The sequence below is a fragment of the Mus pahari genome, chromosome 1 (assembly GCF_900095145.1).
Source record: "Mus pahari chromosome 1, PAHARI_EIJ_v1.1, whole genome shotgun sequence".
In the NCBI taxonomy this organism is placed as follows: domain Eukaryota; kingdom Metazoa; phylum Chordata; class Mammalia; order Rodentia; family Muridae; genus Mus; species Mus pahari.
In genome coordinates this window covers 158,216,963-158,240,329 of record NC_034590.1, presented here as the reverse complement: position 1 = coordinate 158,240,329, position 23,367 = coordinate 158,216,963, and the positions used below count along the sequence as shown (strand labels likewise).

The 23,367-nt window shown below is 46.9% G+C and overlaps 2 protein-coding genes across 6 annotated transcripts in view; one reads left to right on the top strand and one right to left on the bottom strand.

Moving 5' to 3' along the window:
- Positions 1 to 7,620, top strand: part of Nt5c2 (5'-nucleotidase, cytosolic II) — an 89,290-nt gene extending 81,670 nt beyond the window's left edge. For all 4 annotated transcript variants that reach the window (XM_029531059.1, XM_021194076.2, XM_029531108.1 and 1 more), the window contains 7 exons: positions 877 to 984; positions 1,242 to 1,308; positions 1,857 to 2,027; positions 5,087 to 5,138; positions 5,252 to 5,312; positions 5,451 to 5,627; positions 6,224 to 7,620. In XM_029531059.1, the coding sequence (XP_029386919.1) occupies positions 877 to 984; positions 1,242 to 1,308; positions 1,857 to 2,027; positions 5,087 to 5,138; positions 5,252 to 5,312; positions 5,451 to 5,627; positions 6,224 to 6,457 (870 nt within the window). In that variant the 3' untranslated portion in view covers positions 6,458 to 7,620. The remainder of the gene's footprint in view (positions 1 to 876; positions 985 to 1,241; positions 1,309 to 1,856; positions 2,028 to 5,086; positions 5,139 to 5,251; positions 5,313 to 5,450; positions 5,628 to 6,223) is intronic.
- A 6,343-nt stretch (positions 7,621 to 13,963) lies between these two features.
- Cnnm2 (cyclin and CBS domain divalent metal cation transport mediator 2) overlaps positions 13,964 to 23,367 on the bottom strand; it is a 118,385-nt gene continuing 108,981 nt past the window's right edge. The window contains exons 6-7 of one of the 2 annotated variants that reach the window (XM_021201263.2): positions 18,266 to 18,450; positions 13,964 to 17,701 (exon numbers count right to left, since the gene is read on the bottom strand). In XM_021201263.2, coding sequence (XP_021056922.1) covers positions 17,492 to 17,701; positions 18,266 to 18,450 — 395 coding nt within the window. In that variant the 3' untranslated portion in view covers positions 13,964 to 17,491. The remainder of the gene's footprint in view (positions 17,702 to 18,265; positions 18,451 to 23,367) is intronic. The other variant, XM_021201245.1, reaches the window with a different exon arrangement.

Genomic DNA, 23,367 nt, shown 5'->3' with positions numbered 1-23,367 from the left:
ATCTTTTAAATTAATTTACTATGCCTTGTATTAACTAATAATGAATCCATTTAATCCTCCTAGAAAATCCTAGTTTTAGAAGGCCTAGTGTTTAATCAGCATTGAAAGAAGTAATCCAGGGCTAGCAGAATTAAAAACCTCCGGTAATCTAAATATTTACTAGATAGAAATAAAATGAATGTTTATGTGGTCTGTAGTGAATAGGATTAAAATAAGTTTTAAAGCAGAATTGTGTGTGTTGTGAAGAGTCCTAGACTGAGGGACACTAGTTTAACAGAAACATAATGTGAGTGTGAACATCCTTGACAGTTTCTAGATAGTTACTCTTGAGTGTTATGCCGAGAAAGAGGCTAACTTTGGTGTTTAAGTCTTTCTGTGGTATGACCACACTTAGACTAAAGAACAAATACTGCAGCTTAGTCACACACTTAAAAATTTTAATCCTTGGCTTCCATGAGTAAGCTTCAGCAAATACCAAAATTACACTGTGTAGTACTCTTCAGGCTGGCTTGAAAAGGTTAGCACCATAGTTCCATCTCAGAATGCCAAGAGTGTCAGTCGGCAGAGATGCCATCTCTAGGGTGAGCTGAGGCCAGTGGCGACCTAGAGCAGTCGGTCTGAGAACAAATAGAACCTCCCCAGTTTGTCCCTTGAATTGTAGCTTGCATCTGCCTAGCTTTTCTTATACTTCATGTTTAAAAGCACTGTGAAATAAGTTACTATACTTCAGAGATAAATAATTCACACTGTGGAGTTATCAAAGCCATTTGTTACTCACACTGTCAGCTCCCAAAAACCTTATTCTAAAATTCCTTGTCATTGATGACTTACTTTCTGAGGTGTGAGTGATGTGACTCTGCTGGTTCTGTCCCCCAGCCCGGGAGCTCCCACCGGCCGTGGCAGTCCTACTTTGACCTGATTTTGGTGGATGCTCGGAAACCACTCTTTTTTGGAGAAGGCACAGTGCTACGTCAGGTGGACACGGTAAGTGAGAAGGCCATGTGTTGTAGGACATGAAACAGTGAGTGAGAAGGCCATGTGTTCTAGGACACGCTCCTTCATGCTCACCTTCCCACAGCCCTCTTCTAACTTAGTGGCCGTAGCTTCTCTCTTGAACTTGGGAGTTTGATCTTACCTGACCTAGCCCAACAGAGCTTGAGAAGAATGGGTACTTGGGTCAGGTAGCGGTGTGAGAGCACGGTCAAATGCCACAAATTTTCGTCTTTATTCTCTCTACCCAGAAAACTGGAAAACTGAAAATTGGCACCTACACGGGCCCCCTGCAGCATGGCATTGTCTACTCAGGAGGTGAGTGAGCTGTCTGTCTGTCTCCCTTTGTTCTGGGCACCTCTGCACAGTGAGCTTTGGCTTCACTGTGAAAATTCTCAGCAGAGTACCATGTAACAGAACCAGAAATGTCATCTCTCGAGTCATCTGCAGGGAAAGCCAGGAGGATTAACTTATTTTACTGAAAAGATCCTTCTGTCCTCTGTTGAGGGTTTGTCTCAGTGTTCTGAAACCATTTTGGGATTTTTTTTCTTAAAGCCCATGTAGCTGCATTTAATGTCAAGAGTCAGTTGAGTAGAGCCAACTTAATGTTAAATGTGTGGTGAGAACTGGTCATGGCATCTTGGGTGGCTCTGAAGACTGACCCGAGTGAGGCCTCTCACATGCTACATAAGCTCTGATACTGGGGTTCTGATACTGTCTTCCTGGAATTCTTACACAGTAGATGGAGCTTACCCTTTATCTTTCGGAAAGGCTCCTTCCCTGTAGTTAGACACTTGTTTATATGTTGCTGTGGTGCTTGGAGGGCTTCCTTTAACATAGAAACATTGCTCATTTACCCCTTGCAGGTTCATCTGATACAATCTGTGACCTGTTGGGAGCTAAGGGCAAAGACATTTTGTATATTGGAGATCACATTTTTGGAGACATTCTGAAGTCAAAGAAACGTCAAGGGTGGAGAACTTTCTTGGTGATTCCTGAGCTGGCGCAGGAGCTCCACGTCTGGACTGACAAAAGTTGTAAGGACTGTCCCTCCTAGCTCGGACCTTCGCCTCATGTACCTCTGTACCTTACGTGATGGCTTGAACTTGATTCTCTTAGAGAAACCATTACTCAGTCATTTCATACAACTCTGGAATGTGTGTGTGCATGTGTGTGCGTGTGTACTGCTCAGATTTTCACAGTCCTTCAAGGTAGTGTAGACTGTTTCTGCCCTGAGACATATTACAGTAACAGTTTGTGAACTACAGCATCCACTTCAGTCTGTGGTCTATGCTTCTCCAACCATAGCCTGCAGTCTCCTTCCTAGCACTCCGTTTGTGATTCTGGGGCAGCAATGGCTCTGAATGCTAATAACTGGGTATTTGTGAAGACAGAAGCCAAGTTACATTCTTTTTTTTTTTTTTTTTTTTTTTTTCCTCAGGTTCTGTTGTTTTTTTGCCTATTTGTTTCGTGCTTGTCACAGGTGCACACACACACACACACACACACACACACACACATTTTTTTTTTTTTTTTTTTTTTTTTTGCTGGAAAACTCATGTTTTCATAACTAGAACAACATAATACATAATCTGTCTATGTCATATGACAAAAGTCAATTCCATTAGGTAGGACCTTACACTTTGAACTCTTAGACAACATGAGGAGAAGACTAAAAGGTGTAGGGTTAGACAAGGGCTTTCTGAGTAGGACACCAACAGCATAGAAGAAATTCCAACAACAAATGCTCAGTCTGGACAGCCTCAAACCTTCTGGTATATTTATGTCTGAACTTAGGTGGTATCAAATTGTTGGTCATATTATTTTGTAGGTTTTGGGGGGATTGTTTGTTTGTTTGTTTTGGAAACTATAGCTGGGCATGGTAGTGAACATCTTTATACCAACACTCAGGAGGCAGAGGCAGGCAAATTTCTGTGAGTTCAAGGCCAGCCTGATCTATAAATCAGGGTCCCAGCCAGCCAGACCTACATATACAGTGAGACCCTATCTCAACATATACTTTTTTTTTTAATTTTCTTTATTATTATTATTATTATTATTATTATTATTATTATCCTTATTTACATTTCAAATACTATCCCAAAAGTTCCCTATACCTCCCACCCACACCCCTGCTCCCCTACCCACCCACTCCCACTCCTTGGCCCTGGCCTTCCCCTGTGCTGGGTCATAAAAAGTTTGCAAGACCAAGGGGCCTCTCTTCCCAATGATGGCCGATTAGGCCATCTTCTGCTACATATGCAGCTAGAGACACGGCTCAGGGGGTACTGGTTAGTTCATATTGTTGTTCTACCTACAGGGTTGCAGCCCCCTACAGCTCCTTGGGTACTTTCTNTAGCTCCTCCATTGGGGGCCCTGTGTTCCATCCAATAACTGACTGTCAGCATCCACTTCTGTGTTTGCCAGGCACTGGCATAGCCTCACAAGAGGCCGCTATATCAGGGTCCCTTCAGCAGAATCTTGCTGGCATGTGCATTAGTATCTGGGTTTGGTGGCTGATGATGGGATGGATTCCCGGATGGGGTAGTCTCTGGATAGTCCATCCTTTCATCTTAGCTCTAAATTTTGTCTCTGTACCTATATCCTTTCATGAGTATTTTGTTCCTTATTCTAAGGAGGAATGAAGTATCCACATGATGGTCATCCTTCTTGGTTTTCTTGTGCTTTGCAAAATGTATCTCGGGTATTCTAAGTTTCTGGGCTAATATCTGCTTATCAGTGAGTGCATATCTAGTGACTTCTTTTGTGATTGGGTTACCTCACTAAGGATGATATCCTCCAGATACATCCATTTGCCCAAGAATTTCATAAATTCATTGTTTTTAATAGCTGAGTAGTACTCCATTGTGTAAATGTACCTCATTTTCTGTATCCATTCCTCTATTGAGGGACATCTGGGTTCTTTCCAGCTTCTGGCTATTATGAACATAGTGGAGCATGTGTCCTTATTACCAGTTGGAAGATGATCTGGGTATATGCCCAGAATAGGTATTGCTGGGTCCTCCGGTAGTACTATGTCCAATTTTCTGAGGAACCGCCAGACTGATTTCCAGAGTGGTTCAAGTTACATTCTTAAGCCAAGCCACCTAGTGTGTGTTATGTGGTACCGCCCTTCAGTTGGGCTGTAGGGGGCTGCATATAGGCAGGTTCTTTGTCTAGTCCTAGTGTATCTCTCTCACTGTGGTAAGACTTACCAGCTCTGCCAGCGTGGCCTATATTCATGGGTACCCTGGCTCCTCTACTCAAAGTCTGCATGCACCTTGGGCCTTATTCTCCCATATATGAAAATGGGAGCAATAATAGTATCTGCCTCCAACCTGGGCTCAAATGAGATAGGTAGTGTAGATATACAGAAAAGAGAAATGATGGTTCTTCCTCTCAGTGAAAGAACACAATTGAAACAGCTCTTCTTGATCGGAAAGATGGTAGAAGTTCAATAGCTGAGGCTAGGGTGTGGCTCTCTCGGGAGCCTAGGGAGCCTGTGGTTGATGCTGACTGAGGCTGCCCACACATTTTACACTTCCCACCGTGAAGCTGAGCAGTGATGATAAACAAGTCACCTAATTCTTAGTCAGGGCTCAGTGAGTACGGATGCTCGCTGCTGAACTTGACCGGAGCTCAGTCCCCAGAATCCTCATGGCGGGAACTGCCACCCACACACTGTCCTCTGATTTCACACACCCCATGGCATGTGCAAGCCCATACACGTCCACACACAACTTTTTTTTTTTTTTTTTAAGTCAGACTATGACTTTGGTGTCTGCATTCAAGGGATTAAAAATTGATCATTTAGAAGCCCAGAATGTGCACCCAGATGGAAGGGGGAGTCGTGGGCTGTGACTTTTAAGTAGGAAAAAGGCAGTTTAAAAGGAAATTGGTGGTCTGTTGGCAGAGTCCCACATGGGGCGAAGGAGGCACAGGGGATTTATATACTTGGCATGATAGACCCAGGCTATACTTTTTGGTCATAGGTGAGATTTCAGTAGTTTGAACATCATTTAAAAGCCATCATTGACAAGGTACTTTTGCTTGATTTGTGTAAAACATTTTCTTTTCCTTTCCAAACTTTAACTAGCACTCTTTGAAGAACTTCAAAGCTTGGATATTTTCTTGGCTGAACTCTACAAGTAAGTTTCCCAACTCCACAACTCCACAAACCACCACCTTTCCAAGGGTGACCGGCATAGGGCTAAGGTGTGCTTTCTTAGAGATCTTCACGAGGTTCTCCTCTTGTTCCCAGGCACCTGGACAGCAGTAGCAATGAGCGCCCGGACATTAGTTCCATCCAGAGACGGATTAAGGTATCCAGATGGGATTTGGGAAAAAACATAGGAAGTCAGTTGTCTGAGTCATTTTCATGTTTGATTTTATGCAGGGACTTATATGTAGCTGGTAGCGAAAAAATAGTTGCATAGTTGAGATCCTTTTTTTTTTAATAGAAAGTAACTCATGACATGGACATGTGCTACGGGATGATGGGAAGCCTGTTCCGTAGCGGTTCCCGGCAGACACTCTTTGCCAGCCAAGTGATGCGCTACGCTGATCTCTATGCGGCCTCATTCATCAACCTGCTGTACTACCCATTCAGCTACCTCTTCAGAGCTGCCCATGTCCTGGTGAGTAATGTTACTTTTGATTGACAGTTAAGATGCACCATAGCGATGCTGGAGAGATGGCCCAGTGGGGAAGAGCACTGACTGCTCTTCCAGAGGTCCTGAGTTCAATCCCCAGCAACCACATGGTGGCTCACAACCATCTGTAATGGGATTGGATGTCCCTCTTCTGGTGTGTCTGAAGACAGCGACAGTGTACTCACATAAATAAATAAATAAATAAATAAATAAATAAATAAATAAATAAATAAATAGATAAATAAATATTAAAAAAAAAAGTGGGGTGTATGGGTGCATCCCTTTAACCCTAGCTCCTGGGAGGTACTGATCCCTGATTTAGGGCTGCATTGAGAGGCACCTCCCCCCAAAGACTTGTTAGTGCTAATTGAAATAAATGTTTTTTATGTGTGTCCTGATACTGCTGTTGCAGGGCAGGGCTGGTTAAGGAAGTATAAAGGTAGAACATAAGGTTTCTCTACTGACTTCCATGCTGTAGGAGGGAGCGAGGCTTCGGTGCTCCTGCCTGCTTGGGAAACGAGAGTGGTGAGCCCAGCGCTCGCCTTGCTCTGCCTACAGCCTGAGTGTTTGCTTTGCTCTAGATGCCGCATGAGTCAACGGTGGAGCACACACACGTGGATATCAATGAGATGGAGTCCCCTCTCGCCACCCGCAACCGCACGTCAGTGGATTTCAAAGACACTGACTATAAGCGACACCAGCTTACAAGGTCCATTAGTGAGATCAAGCCCCCCAACCTCTTCCCACTGGCTCCCCAGGAAATCACACACTGCCATGATGAAGATGATGATGAAGAGGAGGAAGAGGAAGAATAAGAAGGCAGACTAGAAACCCCAAGCACCCATCAAGTCTGTCAGACTCATGGGGCGAGGGGTGGCCTTGTTTGGATTCTGTTAGGGAGGGTGGGAGGACTCCATCTGAAGTCCTGGAAAGTTTGGAAAGTTTCTCAAGGCTTTAAATAATTCTAATCATAGCTATTTCAGTTTTGTGTATCTGTTCTCTGCAGATGGTTTGAAACTGTATAGGAAGAACAGGTAAAGGCAGGTGGAGTGCATGTAGAATGCACCATGTGGCTGGTGATGATTTTCTGCGTCTGTTCTCATCGGTGTGTCATCTGGACGTAGGAAGGTAGTAAATGGTTTCAGACAGAGCCACAGGACTGGTAGGACGAGGAGATCCACAGATGCTGTATACTACCACTGCTTCAAACCCCACGTGTCCAGTGCATTACAGTGTTGCTTATCAGTGGAGAAATACATGCTTTCATTACCAAGTGTACTCAGCCCTCTGTTGAGGCCAGGTTTCCTTCCATTAGCTTTTGGGTTTCCTTGGTGGCTCTGGCAAGACTGCTGCCGTGTCAGACGGTGCCTTTTTGGGTTTCCTTGCTGTAGGTGATTCTAGACTAGGGATTAGAATTTGCGGCAGAAGTTACCATCCTTGCTACAATTTTTAAAGTTGGTAGCACAAATGCTTTTTGTTCTATACAAACAATCCTTTTGGGGAATGTACCTGAAGAGTACAGAGGAGCAAGTTCCCAGCAGCAGCCATGGTTCCAGCCAGAGCTGCCTCAGCTTCTTGGCCTGCAGGCTCACCCTCCTCCTCGACACAGAGACGGAGTTAGTTCCACAGCCAGAGCTGCCTCAGCTTCTTGGCCTGCAGGCTCACCCTCCTCCTCGACACAGAGACGGAGTTAGTTCCAGTGACAGAGTGTGAAGGCTGTGCCTGCTCTGCCAGTGCAGGGAGTTGTCCAGCACTTGAGTTAGTGTTAGAGATTCTTACTTTAACTTTGATTTGCCTTCTTCCATTCTTGGCCCTGGTCACTAGGGTATTGGCTGTTCTAGAACTCAGTAAAATGTAGGTCTAATGCTGACATTGGCCTTTGATAGTACAACTATCAGCTGTCACAGCTATTGCTCTTCAACTGGCTTTAGGGTTGGTGTTCTTTTTAAGGGAAATACATTTTCAAATTTGCTAACCATATCTATCACTTTTAGTTAAAAACATGCTTATATGTACAGTGTTTCATGGGTATAAGGATTTTTTTCACTGAGATTTTAGGCATTTTTTAAAAAGACAAAGTTTCTCTATGTAGCCCTGGCTGTCTTGGGACATGTTCAGTATGTAGAGCAGACTGGCCTTGAACTCACAAGATGTGCCTGCCTCTGCCTCCTGGCTGCCTGGCTTGTTTTAAAGTAATCATTGAAGGTATGAAACACATGGAACACAGCTAGAGCAGCCACTTAGCCAAGGCTGCAGCTGCCAGCATTCACTGACTTTACAGTAAGACATTCCAAGTAACATGCATTCGGACTGAAATCTCTGGAACATACATGAGGCCCGTTAGTTGTCATCTCTGTTTTTAAAATTTAGAGACTACTGTAGTCACCCTAGTTACCATTCTCATTTAAATTGACGTTGAGGATGTTGCCTAGTTTGACCATGTTAAGCCTTCTTAAGCCCAGATCCTCTGCGTGGCATGTGACAACTGCAGAGTCACCTTGCATTAGTTCATTCCTTAGAGCAGAGGTGGGTATCAATTAGCTTGCTTTCTATGTTTTACTGTGTTGTGTGGATACAACAGTTTGTTACTGACCAGATGGCACTGTCAGCCAGGCGACTCACCAGGAAAGCGAGCGAGCGAGCACTTCGAGTGGCTGTGAAAAGCACACAGTTGCAAGAACTTCACCTTGTCACCAGAAAGAGCTGCTAAGGAGTGCTGTAAGAGACCAGCTGGGAGCCGGGCGTGGGGGCGCACACCTTTAATCCCAGCACTCGGGAGGCAGAGGCAGGAGGATTTCTGAGTTCAAGGCCAGCCTGGTCTACAGAGTGAGTTCCAGGACAGCCAGGGCTACACAGAGAAACCCTGTCTCGAGAAATAAAAAAACAAAACAAAACAAAAAAGAGACCAGCTGGTGATCTCCCACAGGCTCCCAGATGTGCTGGGAGGTCTGGGGCAGGTGACTGAGCAGCGGGGACTGGACATTTCAGAATGTAAAACACGAATTGTCTGTCGTCAGTAAACTTCTCTACTGTTTTCCTAAGTCTGAATAATTTAGAGGACAGAAATGGCAGTCCGCTCTTCCATCACTCTTGGGAACCTTTCCTAGGAATTCTGTTTTCAGGCTTTGTAGAGCATCAGAATTCAAGAATCCTTTCTTCAGTGCTAGACTGAGCTCCCAAGACTGTGACACTAGGGAGCCTGGTGTTCCAGTCTTACTGGGTCTCACGGCCGTAGCAACCACCTCCTGCACACGTCCACAGAGGTGTGCCAGGAGACCACCAAGTGTCTCAGAAACATCTGGCGCAGAGAAAATTCAACGTTTACTTTATATCCAAGATTCTCCTTTACCATAAGCACAGATCTGCAGAGATCCATGGAGTAAGCTATGTGCCCTTCAAGTTGCTCTTTAAATTTTGTTTAAAGTAGAAATAGAATAACTGAGCTACAGATCTGTACGTCACGTTCTGTGGGCAGTTACAGTTCAGATTTAAAAGTAGCTTGTCCATGTTTAGATATTTATAAATCAGACTTGTTTGTTTAACAACTTTAAAGTTCTGCAAGTTTTCCAAGGCTTCTGGGGCACTTTTAAATCCTCTGCTTATTCACCACAAATAGCCTGAGATAAACAACTGCATATTTAAGTCTGTATTAGGACAGGAACTTCGCTCACATTCCATGTTATGGAAACTATTTAACCTCTTTCTGACGGTGGGAAAATGCTAACTAAGATCCATCTATTGCTGTGCTGTCAGTGGCCTTCTTCCCCATGTGGTTTGAGAGTTAGGCCCTCAATCCTTAGTTTCTCATGGCATTCTTTCTTGGTGACTAGAATTACCTTCTCTTACAGTTTTCCCTCAGAGGGAATGATTTCTAATCATATACTTGGGATGCCCAAGTCTGGAGTCCTTACCAAAGATGAAACAAAAGCATGCACTATATAGTAAGATGCATAGAGGATATACATGCATGTGACGTCAAAAAGCAGAGCCTGATTGCAGATCCGCATTGCCTGCTACACTAACGGAACCAGCACCTAAGCTCCCCACTGCTGTCCAGAAGAAGCAGGAAACAGCTCTAGAAAGAATATTCATTTACAAAACATGAAGCTTTTCTACTAGTCGCTTTTCCATGCTTCACAGCCTATGGTGACAGCAGTGTAATGGTGTCCAACAAAACAGTAATGGCAAGAAGTGAAATGGTCGCCATGTGCCATACCAATGTGTCAGTCAACAAAAGACCATGCATAATACAGTGGCCCCATGAGGTTCTATTGTCTGCTGATGCAGCTGTCTGGCTTGTGAGTACTCATGCCTGCTGTCCCCGTAAGGTCGCTTCATGACACATTCCCACTGTGAAATGATGCAGGAGTGTACACAGCCCAAGATCCTCTTAGAGCCAAAACATGAAACTACACCAGACTCAACTCTGAACACCCATCTCAGGCTTGGACACCACATGTAAAGTAAGCAGAATTTTTCCAACTAAATAAAATTCCAGTTTGAGCCTGGCCACTTGAGGTTTCTTTTCACAGGGTATAGTACCCAAACTCCATCTTGTGACTAGAGTAAGAGCAGGGAGCTGTTTGACACTTAATCTTCCCAAGGGACCTGTAGAAGAGACCCGGAGGACTGGAGTGAGGCCAGGAGCCTCTGTACTTCACACATTGTCTCCATGGAGATAGCGACTATCCTTCAAGCCTCAAGCTCAGAGAGTTTACAAGCAAACCTTCCCAGCATTGAAAAGTTTACTAAATGGCCATTCCTTACTGAGAGCTCCCCACCCCCCACCCCCAGGGAGAGGGGGCTTAAAGATAGGGTTTCTTTATGTAACAAGCTCAAGCCCTGGGTGTCCTGGACTCGCTTTGTAGATCAGGATGGTCTTGAACTCACAGATCTGCCTGCCTCTGAGAGGTTCTTAGGAAAGTTAATCTTGGATTTGAGGATATGTAATTTAAGCATGTGATTGCCAGAGTCTGATGTAGAAGTAGGCTCAGTCTCAGGACCTCAGAGCCACTAATAGCAGCAGGAAGCACTCCACAGAGCCCAGCGGTTATTCCTCATCAGGTCATCTGCCAGGACAAGAACAACATGTCCAACTTAAGACAAGGGCCATATAACCAATTTATCTTAGGACTTACGGAACGCTCATGCCTGGAAGTTAGAGGAACACAGACATTAGGCCCTCTGAAGGATGCCGCAAAAGGGTAGTCAGCAGTCTAACTTTTTGGACTTTAGTGAGGGATATGTCATTAGATTGTAAAAATAGGAGGGCATTGTAGCTCAGTGGTCAGACACTTGCCTGGCGTGTGTAGGATTTGATCTCCAGCAAAGTACAAGTTGCCAGAAGTCAGTGCCAGGTTAGGGAAAGTTCATTCTGCCACGCTCTGTACAGCGTCGTCCTGTTTGGGATCTGTTTCCTTGAAGCACTGAGCTTAACAAAGCTCAGAAATGACCAGGCGCAGGAGTGTGACGGGTGGCACAGGGCTCCTCATGGCACAACTACCTCCATGCTCCTTGAGCAGTTTCTAATGCTCAGCCATCTCAAGAACTGTCCCGATGAAGACCCAAGCATAGCAGTTAGCACAGAGGGCATGTGTTGTGCCCATCTCCCTGCCCTGATGCTCTGTGCCCCGTGTCTAGGGAAAGGGAGCTAGACACTGGACCAGGATGCAGGTGCAGTCATTCTGCTTCCAGGCAGTGATCAGACATAGGCTTTCAGTCAGCCTTGTCAATATGCCGCTGAAGTGTTCCCACAGGAAAGTGATAAGTAAAACATGTCATGGTCAAATGCAGTAGGGACTCTTGAGCCACTAGAAGCTTGATTCTCAGAGCATGGGCTTGTAGGAATGTAAAATAAAAATAAAGACTTTCAGAAAGGGGCAGCCAGTGGATTCACCAAGCACCTTGAGACTCGTCCAGATGTTGTGGGTATTCTCATCCACCGAGTGACAACAGAAGATGGTCATTGTCAATTACTGAAGAACATCTAATGTGCCTCCCTCCATACCTGTGGCCTTGTATCACTTGAGAGTGACTCACCCATGAACTGACTTTCCTCACTGGTTTAGAGGAGCTAAATAGCCGTTTTCATCTTCAAAAGCCAACTGAGAAGCCTGTACAAAGAAGCCTTTGTTACTGTCAAGGAAAACCTAGTTTTTCCATATGCCTAGCTGCTGTGTGTCACTAGGCAAGTCAAATGGATACTTGTACGTTTTCCTAGGGAAGAGCTGGTGGGGGCACACCTCATTCCTTGGAAGAGCATCTCCCAAACCAGCTGTGTACCAGGCTGTAACATGCAGGCACTCAACCTGCAGTGTGTCCAGAGAAGACGCCCTGATGTGAGCTGGTCTGAGCTTTCCCACAAGGAAAGCCATGTAAACCAGGCAGGGGACGACGGCTGAAGAAAACAAAATGGTTGGTGTCACACAGAGGAAAGGGAACACACAGCTGCTAAAAGGGTGAACAGAAAATCATTTATCTAAATAGAAGAATAGAAATAAACAAAACCTTTAAAAACAATCACAAGATTTACAAATAAATTGGTACAAATAAATAGGTATTGTAAATCTACAACATTTGAATTATAAACGCGTCTGTTATGACAGCTTGTGAAGTTTGTGCACATGACCTGTGTTTAGCTTTCTGTTGATGCCACTTAAATGCATGAAATGTACGCCATGATACTGTGGGTACAGCTGAGGAGGGTGGGAATCAGACAAAGCAGGGCTTACTTTAGGCCCAAGGCAATGCTGGTAACTGGGCCTTAATACCAGGAAGAGGCATGATCGGAGCCTAGATGGACAGCTTCCACTGCAGATAGATTCTGCAATGCAAGTGAGCAGTAGAAGCCATTGATGTAGCTTGGGTGTGGATGAGGAAGGAGGCTCTGGTCTCAGCCATATGCTACCACTGCATAGGGAAGAGACCCAGTCACCAAAACCTCTTCTGCAGTAACTCATGGAGATGTGAGAAGCTCTGCCCCATCTACCTCCCAGATACTGGCCATCGGGAATGGGGTGGGGTAAGGCAATGAAAGAAGCTGGTGTAAGAGCAGCACTATGGTTTGTTTGTTTGTTTGTTTTTCCTTTTAAACAAAAAATACCACCACCCTCTCACCCAATAAGGGACAACAGAACCCTAGGCTCAATGGATGAGGGGCTTCAAAACAGTGTCTTAGTCACAGATGATATACTAACAGTAGAGACATATGTACATAATAAATAGTATAAAATAAAGCATATACATTTGTGGATTTAAAGGACTGCATAAACAAGAAAAGTCAGTAAATTGATGAGACTCTTCACAGTAGACCTGACATGGGTAGTGGTGAATTAGGGAATGAGCCCATACTTCCCTTGGTTCTAGAGGTCTGGGACCCCAGCTGTTTGTATGTAAGAAACCCGAGTCTCCAAGAAGAGCAGGCACTCAGGTCTGTCAGGCTCTTTTGATAATTCTCTTTAGGGCGACTCTGGAAGAATCCAGCCCCAGAAGTAAATCCGTGTGGATCAGATGTGAGCAGCATCAGAACTAACCTTCTACGTGAAGCTAGACAGTACCCCGATACGCCGTCATCTGAAACGTTGGCCACACCTCTCCTACCTCCCAGCTGTGGACATACGGACACCTAGAACCCGGCTCTTGCTGTTTTGATAATTGCTTCAAGTACTGCCCGGCACTCCCCATTAAAAAGCATTTAAAACAAGTGCAGTTGAGATGTCTCCAATGGCTCGGGTATAAAAGGCTGCACGAGCTACGTACGTCAGCCACAGGGAACGAAGAAGCAAAGGTCCCCAGATGCTCACTTTAGCTGCTGTGTATGGATTGCTCCCTCTGCCTGACTGAGGTGGCCATGGGGGTGCCGAACTACTGGGGACTCTCTAGGAGGAAAACCAGTAAATGAGCATCGATTCCAGGAGGAGGGTGCGGAGGTGCCAGAGGAAGGCTTGCCCATCCCAGGCCCAGGACTCGTAACAGCAGCTCAGCCTCGGAGCACTGCTCATCCTTCAACTAGAAGCAAATGAACCTCAACAAGCTCACCTTTCCATCAGCTCCTAAAACACAAGTAAATGGCCCTGAGTATACAAGTCCACTGAGTAGGTGCCTCATCGATAAATTTGTATGGGAAAAACTTGCAAATACCCCCACAATCACTTCCATATTCACCTCAAAATTCCTAATTCTGGGCTAGCCTACAACTTACCCAGTGGTCCTTGTTGGACAGAAGCACCACAAGCCTATGACCCAGAATGGAAGCAAACATAGCCCAGGAAAGAGTCTGGTCCTTCAAAAAAAAAAAAAAAAAAAAAAAAAAAAAAGGGCACACTAAGTCAAGTAGCTAAACAGCCATCAACCCTGCAGGAGAAAAGCAGAGGGAGGAGTCCTGCCAAGCCACGGCGTTAGACTACGCGGTGTGTCTGAAGCAGCTGACCCTCTCAGCTTGCTCCAGGGGACAAAGTGTGTACATTGCACCAGTCCAAAGGGTTAACCTGCTTGGGTTTGTCCCTGCGAGACTGCATCCCCTGGGTTGAGGCACAGTGACTGTGGCAGATCCCTGGCAGCCTTCAGAGAAGGACAGAGGTGCTTGTGGGTGTTTTCACTAGCCAGGACACAGGCCGAGTCACCCAGCACCTACTTGGTTTTGCTCCTTAACCCAAATAACGTGCAGGCTGAAGATCATGGTCCCTGTGTAACTCAAAATCCTGTCGCTCCACTTTCTAATGCGATTGGACCTGACATGTTTTCCTAGATTTGGAAAAGCTGGTCCTTTAGCTGTACAGAGCTGGGGATGGCGAGGTGGCTTTTCACAGTTAGTGTTCCGTATCAGTGTGTGAAGTTCTGCACTGAACACCTGCACGCGTTTCTTGGAATAACACGAGAAAGTGGTTTGTGGCTCAGCTCCCTTCACATGAGGTCAACTATGCCCACAGAGAGTATGAAACAGGCGGCACCTTCAAATCAGGAACCAAAACTTAAGCTAGCTGACTAGCACCCCAATACTCATGTGGAAATGTCAGGATTCTCTTCTAAGACTTTACTAGAGTTTGGACTTGCATTATGGACAAAGGGCAGTAAATGGACCCTCATTAACAGTGACAGTGTCCCAGCAATATCTGCACACAGGCATCCAGTTCTAGGTGCTGTCCTGCCCTCTGGCTGGCAGCAGAGGCACAGGGGCAGGCCCATAGCACCCAGAACTCCTGAGGCCTGAGTCTGTCTGGCCTGACCCCTCCCCTCCATGTTTGCATGTGCAGCATCCCAGGAGGGCTTCCAGGCCAGAGCTATAGGGAAGGTGCCTGCCCATGGCCACTCCACTACTTGCCAGGCTCTCTTGGCTGGGAAGCCCATGGGGTGAGACCAGAGATGGTATGTGCCATTCCTAGTCAAGATCCACTCAGAGGGGCAAAGAGCCAGTTGTCTCAGGAGTCGGCTTGGGAGTGGGAGACTTGGAAACACTGTTCACTCAGACGCAAGCCCTGTTTGAAGATTGAGACCTCTCCCCAGAGCAGCTCAAACTATGACCAGGTCACCTTTGTGTCCTCTGGGACGATGGAGGAACTATTCAGAATTCCTGGTTATTATAGAAGTAACTAGTCCAAGGTAATTAGTTCATTAATGGAAAATGAACACGAAGCTGGCAGGCCACAGTCTCGACTTCTGAGAATCCCACTCCTCGGCTTCTTTGTAAGAGAACTCTACAGTTAGCTGCCATAGTGGGTGGTGACTGAGGCGTTCCCTCGAGTCCTACATCTCTAGGATCCAGGAAGAGTAAAACTCAGAGAGAGGCCCAAGGTGCTTCTCTTCCAGAGGCTCCTTCCAGGGGCCAGGCTGTCTGAGGCAGAGGTGTACCATGCCTGAGAGGCAGCAGAGTGGAACACTTAACACTAGAGAGCCTTGGCTGGGCTCCTGGCTCCAGGGGCCAGCTAGAAGCTTGTTGGCGGGACTCTGGCTTACATCTGAACATAATATTCTCCTTATTAAAATGATCTTTTCACCTGGATGTGTTTGAGAAGGGGGTACTCACTGTGTGGGGTTCCCCATGATAGGAACTTCATCCCAAAGTGGCAGGCTAGGTACCAGTAGCAGGTCACTCAGCTCCTTTAAAGGCCACTCTCAATGACCCTCCACTAAGGGCCAGTCTTTCTCAACCAGAACACTCCAGGACATTACCCACGGTCAGTGGGCATGGCACCAGACGCCCAAGCCAAGGTCTGCGGGTGTGGCAGTGATGGAGCACCTGCCAAGGATGCACATGGCCGTGGGTTCTAGTCCTAGCGCGTACACACACACACACACACACACACACAGTTTTCAGAGCCATCAGCTATTCAACAAAGGATCAACCCAACATGTCACCCCCCCAGAGTCCCATCTGGGGTTAGCAGACCTCCTACCTGAAGGAGGAGGAGGCTGGCACTGAGCCTGAGGGTTCCCTGTGCAGGAAGCCCAGGCCCACGATGGCTTGCTTCTCCAGCAGTGACCTGGGTAATGAGAAGCCCACTGAACACTGGCCAGGCGTTCATTTCAGTGTATGAGCACTGCCAGCAAATGCAAGGAAGGAACCTCTTAAAAGAAGCCACCCAAGCAGTACCTGCTGATGTGAATTTCATAACACATGGTAAATTTGGTATTAAAGTAAGACAGAGACACACATGAAATGGCCACAACACACATTTGGTTTCTGAATTGATTCGGGGTCAAACTGACTCTGGCTGTATGGGTGGCTCTCTGGCAATGGCCACATCTGAAGCAGGGCCACTGCTGAGCTCCACAGCCCAGGGACAACATGGGAGGGGCACTTGGCTCTATGGAAGGAAGGACATTTCATTAGAAACAGGGTCTAGAAATGCCTAAGTACACTGTCCACCTCCCACCCTGCCCCGCCCCATTCAGGTAATACACAAATCCCAGCAGGAAAGAGGCATCCTGTAGCCGCAGCCACCACATGTTCATTAAGAAGCCCCATGGAAGGTTTCCACTTGGCACCTGTAACAGCAGCTTGGGTTAGCAAGAGTGAGGGGTGGGAGGGGTTGGGGTGGGGTGATGTCCCAGACCACCAGAGGTTACAGGAAGGGGGTATAAAGCCATTGCCTCCTGCCAATGAGAAACCATGGGTTTAAAATTCATTAACATTCATTTTGGTGATAAAAATTCCTTAGGGTGGGAGCGAGATCACATTCCCAAGCAAACGTTAAATTAACCTTCTTGAGGGAAAGGGATGGGGTCAGACATCATATTCTCAAAAGGACACTACGTGCAGAGAGGGCACCTGCAGCTTCCGCCGACACCCACAGTGACGACAGACTTGGCACGCTCTGCAGTGACATGGTTTTTCTTCATTCATCCATCAAGTTCGACAGCGACACCCACCGGGCACAGAGGAAAGGTATTCCTCCTGGGGACCGCCAGGGAAGGCCGCTAAAGGGGCAAGTCCATCCTGTCGGGGTCACACGGTGGGGCTACAGCAGAGTTAGCTTGGAAAGACCAACTTCAAACTCTGCAAAAGACACTTAGAAACAAAAACATGATCTCTTGGAAAAAAATAAATGCAACAATTTTTAAATTCATGCAAATTGAGGGATGAAAGAAACGAAAAAAGGTTCTGAAAAAATAAACATGATTCTATTTGGGCGGAAAAAGTTTGTCTCCGAATTCTTGAAAGCCATGCCCCAGCTGTGGATGTCACATGTCCAGTTTCCATCCCTCCCCCAGCCGTCCTCCACGGCTTCCAGGGAAAGGGGCAAAGTCTTTGGTCTCAAGGCTGTAGGACGCAGCACGGCAGACAAGCTCAACTAGCGGAAGTCACGGTCAGACCGAGTCCAGGAGGGCCAGACAAGGGGGCCCGAGGGGCCCTAGATGGCGCCTTCACTGTGCAGGCTGTGGTTGGCCTTGTTGTGTGACACACAGTTCTGTTCATTGAGCAAGTTGGCCGTCTCGTCTGGCAAGCCGTCATGGAGCTCCGTAAGAGTCAATTCAATTTTAGTATTTTCACTGTCTGAAGACTGAGGCGTTTTGTCCATCCGAGACGCCATCAAGGCATTTTGGTATTGCTGTCTGGAGATCTGGGGACAGAAGAGGACACAGAAAACAAACTGAGAGAACTTATTTTTAGGTTCTCTTGTCTCCTAACATCGTATCACACACTGAATACCCCAGGAGGCGCAGCGCTTTTGCTCTAGGAGAAAATTATCCTTGAGTAGGAACCGGGCCACTCTGTGAAAGGTTCACACTGATCACCGAGATGCAGCCAGCTTTCAACCACTAGAACCATTTCTAAATCTTGCCTCTTAATTCAGAGACAAGAAAAATGGATATCAGCTTCCTTCAGCGAAAGCCGCTTGGGTCTCCAAAATATGTCTAATTCAGGCTAAGGAAAGACCCTGTGTCCAGGAAAGAGGCAACCCCAGGGCTTTCCCAGGCCAAGCAGAGAGTCACCAGCCGCGGGCTCCAGAGAACTGAGAATGGCTTTCCCTCATCCTGTTCCGGTTCCCTGCCATGGCCACGTTTGCTTTGGCTGCTCTGTGCTGGGCCCAGAGAGGGAGGTGGGACGTTTTGACAGCCAAGGGGAAACTGTCAAGGAAGTGGCTGTACCTGCCAGATCCAGCCGCGCAGCCCTTCCCACTCACCTTGACGAACTGTAGGTCAGAGAGGGCTCGTACTGAGTAGTCAGGGATGTAGACTTGAAGGAATGAAGAACTGAGCTGGTTGTTGCTGCTCCCCAAGGTTGGTGTCATGGCATCAATCCGGTCACTCCGACTGAGAGAATCTGAGTGATTCAGGCCACAGGGGCGAGGAGGTGACTTATTTTCACCTAGAAAAGGGGAAGAAAACAGCCTTTAAAGCACTGAAGGTATAGCCGCTGGAGAACGCTCGCTCCCAATGAAAAGCAATCCCACAAGCACATTTCTCCCGCAGGTACGTGCAGCTCAGCTGTGACAGACCCGGTATTAAGGCCAGTAGCTGGGAACCCGCCTTGCAGGGGAGCATCACTAGGTACACAGATAGGGCTGAGGATAAGGCCCGGGTCACAGACACTACCCAATACTAACAAGGACCATAAAAGGCTCTCTGTTATCTGTCCAGGAGCCAAACAAAATTATCAAAGCCCCTCTGTCTCCTTTGCCTCTTAGCCATCAGCCAGCTCAGGTGTACCATCATGCTAGGTGACAGGAAACCCTTGAGAGGCCTGCTCGGTGTCTTGGTGATACAGGTTTCTGCACTGAGCTCCTTGGAGCAAGCGTTCGGAAAGAATTAAACCTGGATCCCTGTGGAAAAGCAACACAGTGCTTTCTTTGTACCACCGAGTCATCTCTCCAGCTCCCCATTCCTTGTAGCTTTAATGATGAATTATGTTAAAGGTAAAATACCACTGGGTGTGGTGGCACACTCCTGTTATCCCAGCACTCGAGGGGCAGAAGTGTGTGGATTTCTGAGTTAAAGGTTAGGCTGGTCTATAGAGGGAGTTCCAAGACAGTCAGGGCTACACAGAGAAACCCTGTCTCAAAAAACCAAACCAACCAGCCAACCAAATAATAAATAGAGCCATGTCCTCCCTGAGGAGGCCTTTTCATCCCGCTGTTTCAGCCATCAGCACACACAATTCAGATGGGCTCTGAATTACAGAATGTCACAGGAGTAGAGGGGACCCACGCTCCCATCTTCCGAAGCCCTTAACAGATGCCCAGAAAAGAGTCAGCCTGTGGCAGGTCCTGCCCTCCAACTATCAAAGTCTGTCACTGTGGCACAGCCTACCTCCTACTTCAAGTGCCTGGTTTACACAGTGCCATTGAGCAACTTGAAACCAGCCTGAGAACCCGAAGTATTGTGTTCCCTGAAGCTTTCCTCTCCTCATAGTGGTACTAAGGTTCTCAGCCCACCCTCACCACCGTGTCCACTGGGGAACACCTCTCAGGACTCCCAGGCCACATCTCCCTCTTCCAGCAGTTCTGCCACACAGCTCACAGTGCTGGCTTCCCACAAGTCAGCATCCAACTCAACAGTGCCCCCTGCTGTCCCTGCCACCTCATGGGAGAACCACACAGTTATAGCCAGTGTTTCACTCTTAGAGCAGAACTTTGAACAGGTGGCCCAACTCTGCCCAGCATCAGAGTCCTTTCTGTAAACTGCACGGTGGTGCCCAGCTCATGGAAGATATAGCGCTGGGCACAGCATCACACCAGGTGAGTGCTGGATGGATGTGCCCTGTTGACATGTCCCACTCACTCCTGTTAGCCTCTCCCAGACTGTCCTACCATGCTCTTGGATCAGGTCTTTATCTCTAAATTTCATCCAGGAGTCATAAGTTTCCACCTGTATTTTTGTTTAATATATTTAATGTTTTTCTGAAAGGATTTTATGCTTTTTGTAGGTCTACAAGCAAAACTTCCAATTAAAGAACAAGATATCCTTACTAAAATATAGTATAAAAGTCAAACCAACATTATTATTTTAGACATATTATGAAAGTAAAATTAAAAATTGAGGGGTGCGTTTAGTTGTATGAAGATATTTTGAAAAAGCTAGTAAAAAGGAGTAGACAATATAACACTCTCTTTTCTATGAAATATGTATGGTTTTTGTTGTTGAAATAAAGTCTCACTGTGTAGCCCTGACTGGCCTGGAACTCATAGAGATCCACCTACCTATTTCTCTCTCTTAAATGCTGTCCACATAGGTTTTTAAAACAGTGTTTACTTCTATGATTTTAAGGTATTAAAGGCAAGGCACCTGGGTGGCAGGCTCACTGCTCCTTGGCAGGTAGGGTTCAGAGCCTGGATTCTTCTAGACTCCCAGTTAGTGAACACTGCTTTCTGATTGGTTTGTTGGACGTGTGTGTGTGTGTGTGTGTGTGTGTGTGTGTGTGTGATGGACCTCTTGTGCCTGTTGTCACAGCCACAGTCTGCAGAAGCTATCCATTGCCCACACTCCCTCTACAGAGCCAGGGCCTGGCATGACTGGCTAGAGCACACCTCCTAGCTTTAATACAGCTCAGCATCTCAGGGACAATATTAAAATCTTAACACCAAGTAAAGAAAGAGTGGGCTTACGGCACGTGGCCAGCGACACTAGCTAAGCCTCCTCGACAGGAAACAGCAAGCCTTGGGAAAGCACTGTACACCTGTCCCAACAGACTCACACTCAACTTTCACTCACAAAAATAGTAGTCATAAAAGTTTAATTATTTTTAATATTAACATAAAATTATTGTAAAAAGAGGGGAGACTAGGGCCCTCGTGACTGTGCAGGACAATCTGCAGTTTTCTGTGGTTGTTTGCTACTCTTCAATGAGAGCTGTGTGATTTCTCAAGAAGCTGCTGGAAGTTGCTCTCCAGACAGTACTCTGATGTAAATAGCGATCTGGCCTCTTCTTACTAGTCTAAGACCTGAGCAGAATGGCCATCTGAAGGACACACAGTAGTGTTCCATCCCAGGTGTGACCGAAAGCAGCAGGAGGGGCTTTCCCACTCAGCAAGGGCAGGTTTGCCTCAGGGTGGACTTCCTCTTGGTCCTAGCCTCCTGCTGAAAACACTGGGCCCTGTTGTGGCCTGACAGGGACAGCCCTGGGTCTGACTTACCTCGCAGCCGCTTTCATTCTAAGGATTTCACGAAGCCTTCTCTACCGTGTTATCCATGCTGGGCCCCAGGAATAGAGATTCCTAATGCTGGGCTGTCTGAGTTCTGACAGCTGCTATGTTACATCCTTTCTCCAAAATCCTTGAGATAAAGGACTAAATTTCTAGTTGCAAATTGGTCCAAATGCACCACAAACCACAGACTCTGCTCAGCAGCCCTGAGGACTCACCTGCAGTGAGGCCGGGGAGCCCAGACACACAGAGCAGAAGCCAGAGTAAGCTCTGCCCAAGGCTGGGTTCATGTTCTGCTATCAAATTTGTATGCCAAGGTTTTACGACAGTAAAAAAGATGAGATGCCAATTTTAGCTGGGCTTGGTGGCACCCGACCAGAATCCAGGCACTTGGGAGGCAGAGACTGGAAGATACTAAGCTCAAGGTCATCTTCAGACATATAGTAAGTTCAAGTTTGAGGCATCTCAAAAACCAGACAAAACAAAAACAAAATCAAAACCTTTTGAGCTGACATGGGGGTGCACCCCTTTAGTCCCAGCACTCAGGAAGCAGAGGCAGGCGGATCCCTGTGAGGTGCGGTCTGCTGGTCTACACAGGACAGCCAGGGCCAAGACCTTACCTCAAAAATCAACCAAGCAGACAAATAACCCCTCTCAGTACCGGCTTGCTTTGCTTCTGGCTTTTTGCTTCCGTTTATTTTATCCACCCTACCTAGGAATCCTTTCTTTTGACTACAAACTGGGAGACAGAATAATGAACGGCACCTCCTTTGCACCATAGGCACTTCTGGAAGGGGCAGGATACCGTTACTGCAATGGCAGCAGGCCTGTGGGCCAGGACCTTCAAGGTAGGCCGGCCTGTCTCCTCCTGCCCAGATGGAGCAGGCATCGTGAAGAGAGCAACAGTTCTACAGAGACGTAACATGCAGATGACGTACTGGGCTTTGACTCGTCAACTTCAGGATCCCTGCAACTTTGTAAACAAGTAGAAAACATGCGTGAAGAATGGAAGAAAAATATAAATGCATGGATGCATGTGAATGCACGTGTGTGTTCTGTTCATTGGTTTGAGTCAAATAGCTCTGTGAATGAATATCTTATGCTCAGACATGCCAAACTCGAAGTGAGTGAGTGTGTGTGTGTGTGTGTGTGTGTGTGTGTGAGGCCAGAGGTCAACGTTGGGTGTTCCTCAGGATCTGTCCACTTTGTTTAGACGTCACCTCCTGAGACCTGGGGCCCCCTGACTTGGCTCATCTGGCTGGCAGTGAGCCCAGGGTTCCTGCTGTCTCTACCTCCCCAGTATGGGGATCAAACCAGGCTGCTAGGTTGGCTTCTGGGAGGTGGATCATCCTCCTGCAGCTAGCATTCAGCGACTGAGCCATCTCTGAAGCCCTGTGGTAGGGTTCTGAAGTCAGGGTTTTACTCTAGCTATTCTGGCTGCAAACTCACTATACGTAGCCCAAGCTGGTCTTGAACATGTAGCAATCTGCGTATTTAAGCCTAAACACAGAGATTAGAGGTGTGGCCACCACACCTGGCTGACAGCGGACTCATGGAAATATTAATTACTTTTCTTTCAACGTAAGCATGGGCTCCTCCAAGCACCAGCTCTCTAGAGCATGAATGGAGTCGGACTGTATGTAAACTGCATCGGTCACATTACAACCTACAAGCTGTACGGGAAAAGGGCAACGCAGGAAAGCTGCATCACCCAACATAGATGTTGGACAATCTACCTTTCTTTGAGACAGGATCTTCCTATAGTATTCTATATTAACCCTGAACTCTCCTGCCTCAAATCCTGCATGCTGGGATACAGGTGTGTACCACAACAAGCTCAATTCAGGCTAAGCAATTTTAATTAAAGAAAGATTAAAACTTTTCTTTGTAGTGGCTGGGCATAGTATTAGACCTGGCCATGCTCTCCTGCTGGGGGTAATCAGCTGCTGGTTAGGAATGCGCACAGCACTGAGCCCAAACAAAGGTAAGATCCCCGAGTAGCAGGGCCATCTGCCTGAGAAGGGCAGAGATTAACAGCCAGCTCATCACAGCGTGTGTGTGTGTGTGTGTGTGTGTGTGTGTGTGTGTGTGTGTGTGTGTGTGTTGGGGGCTTGTGTGTGTGTGTGTGTGTGTGCGCGTGCGCG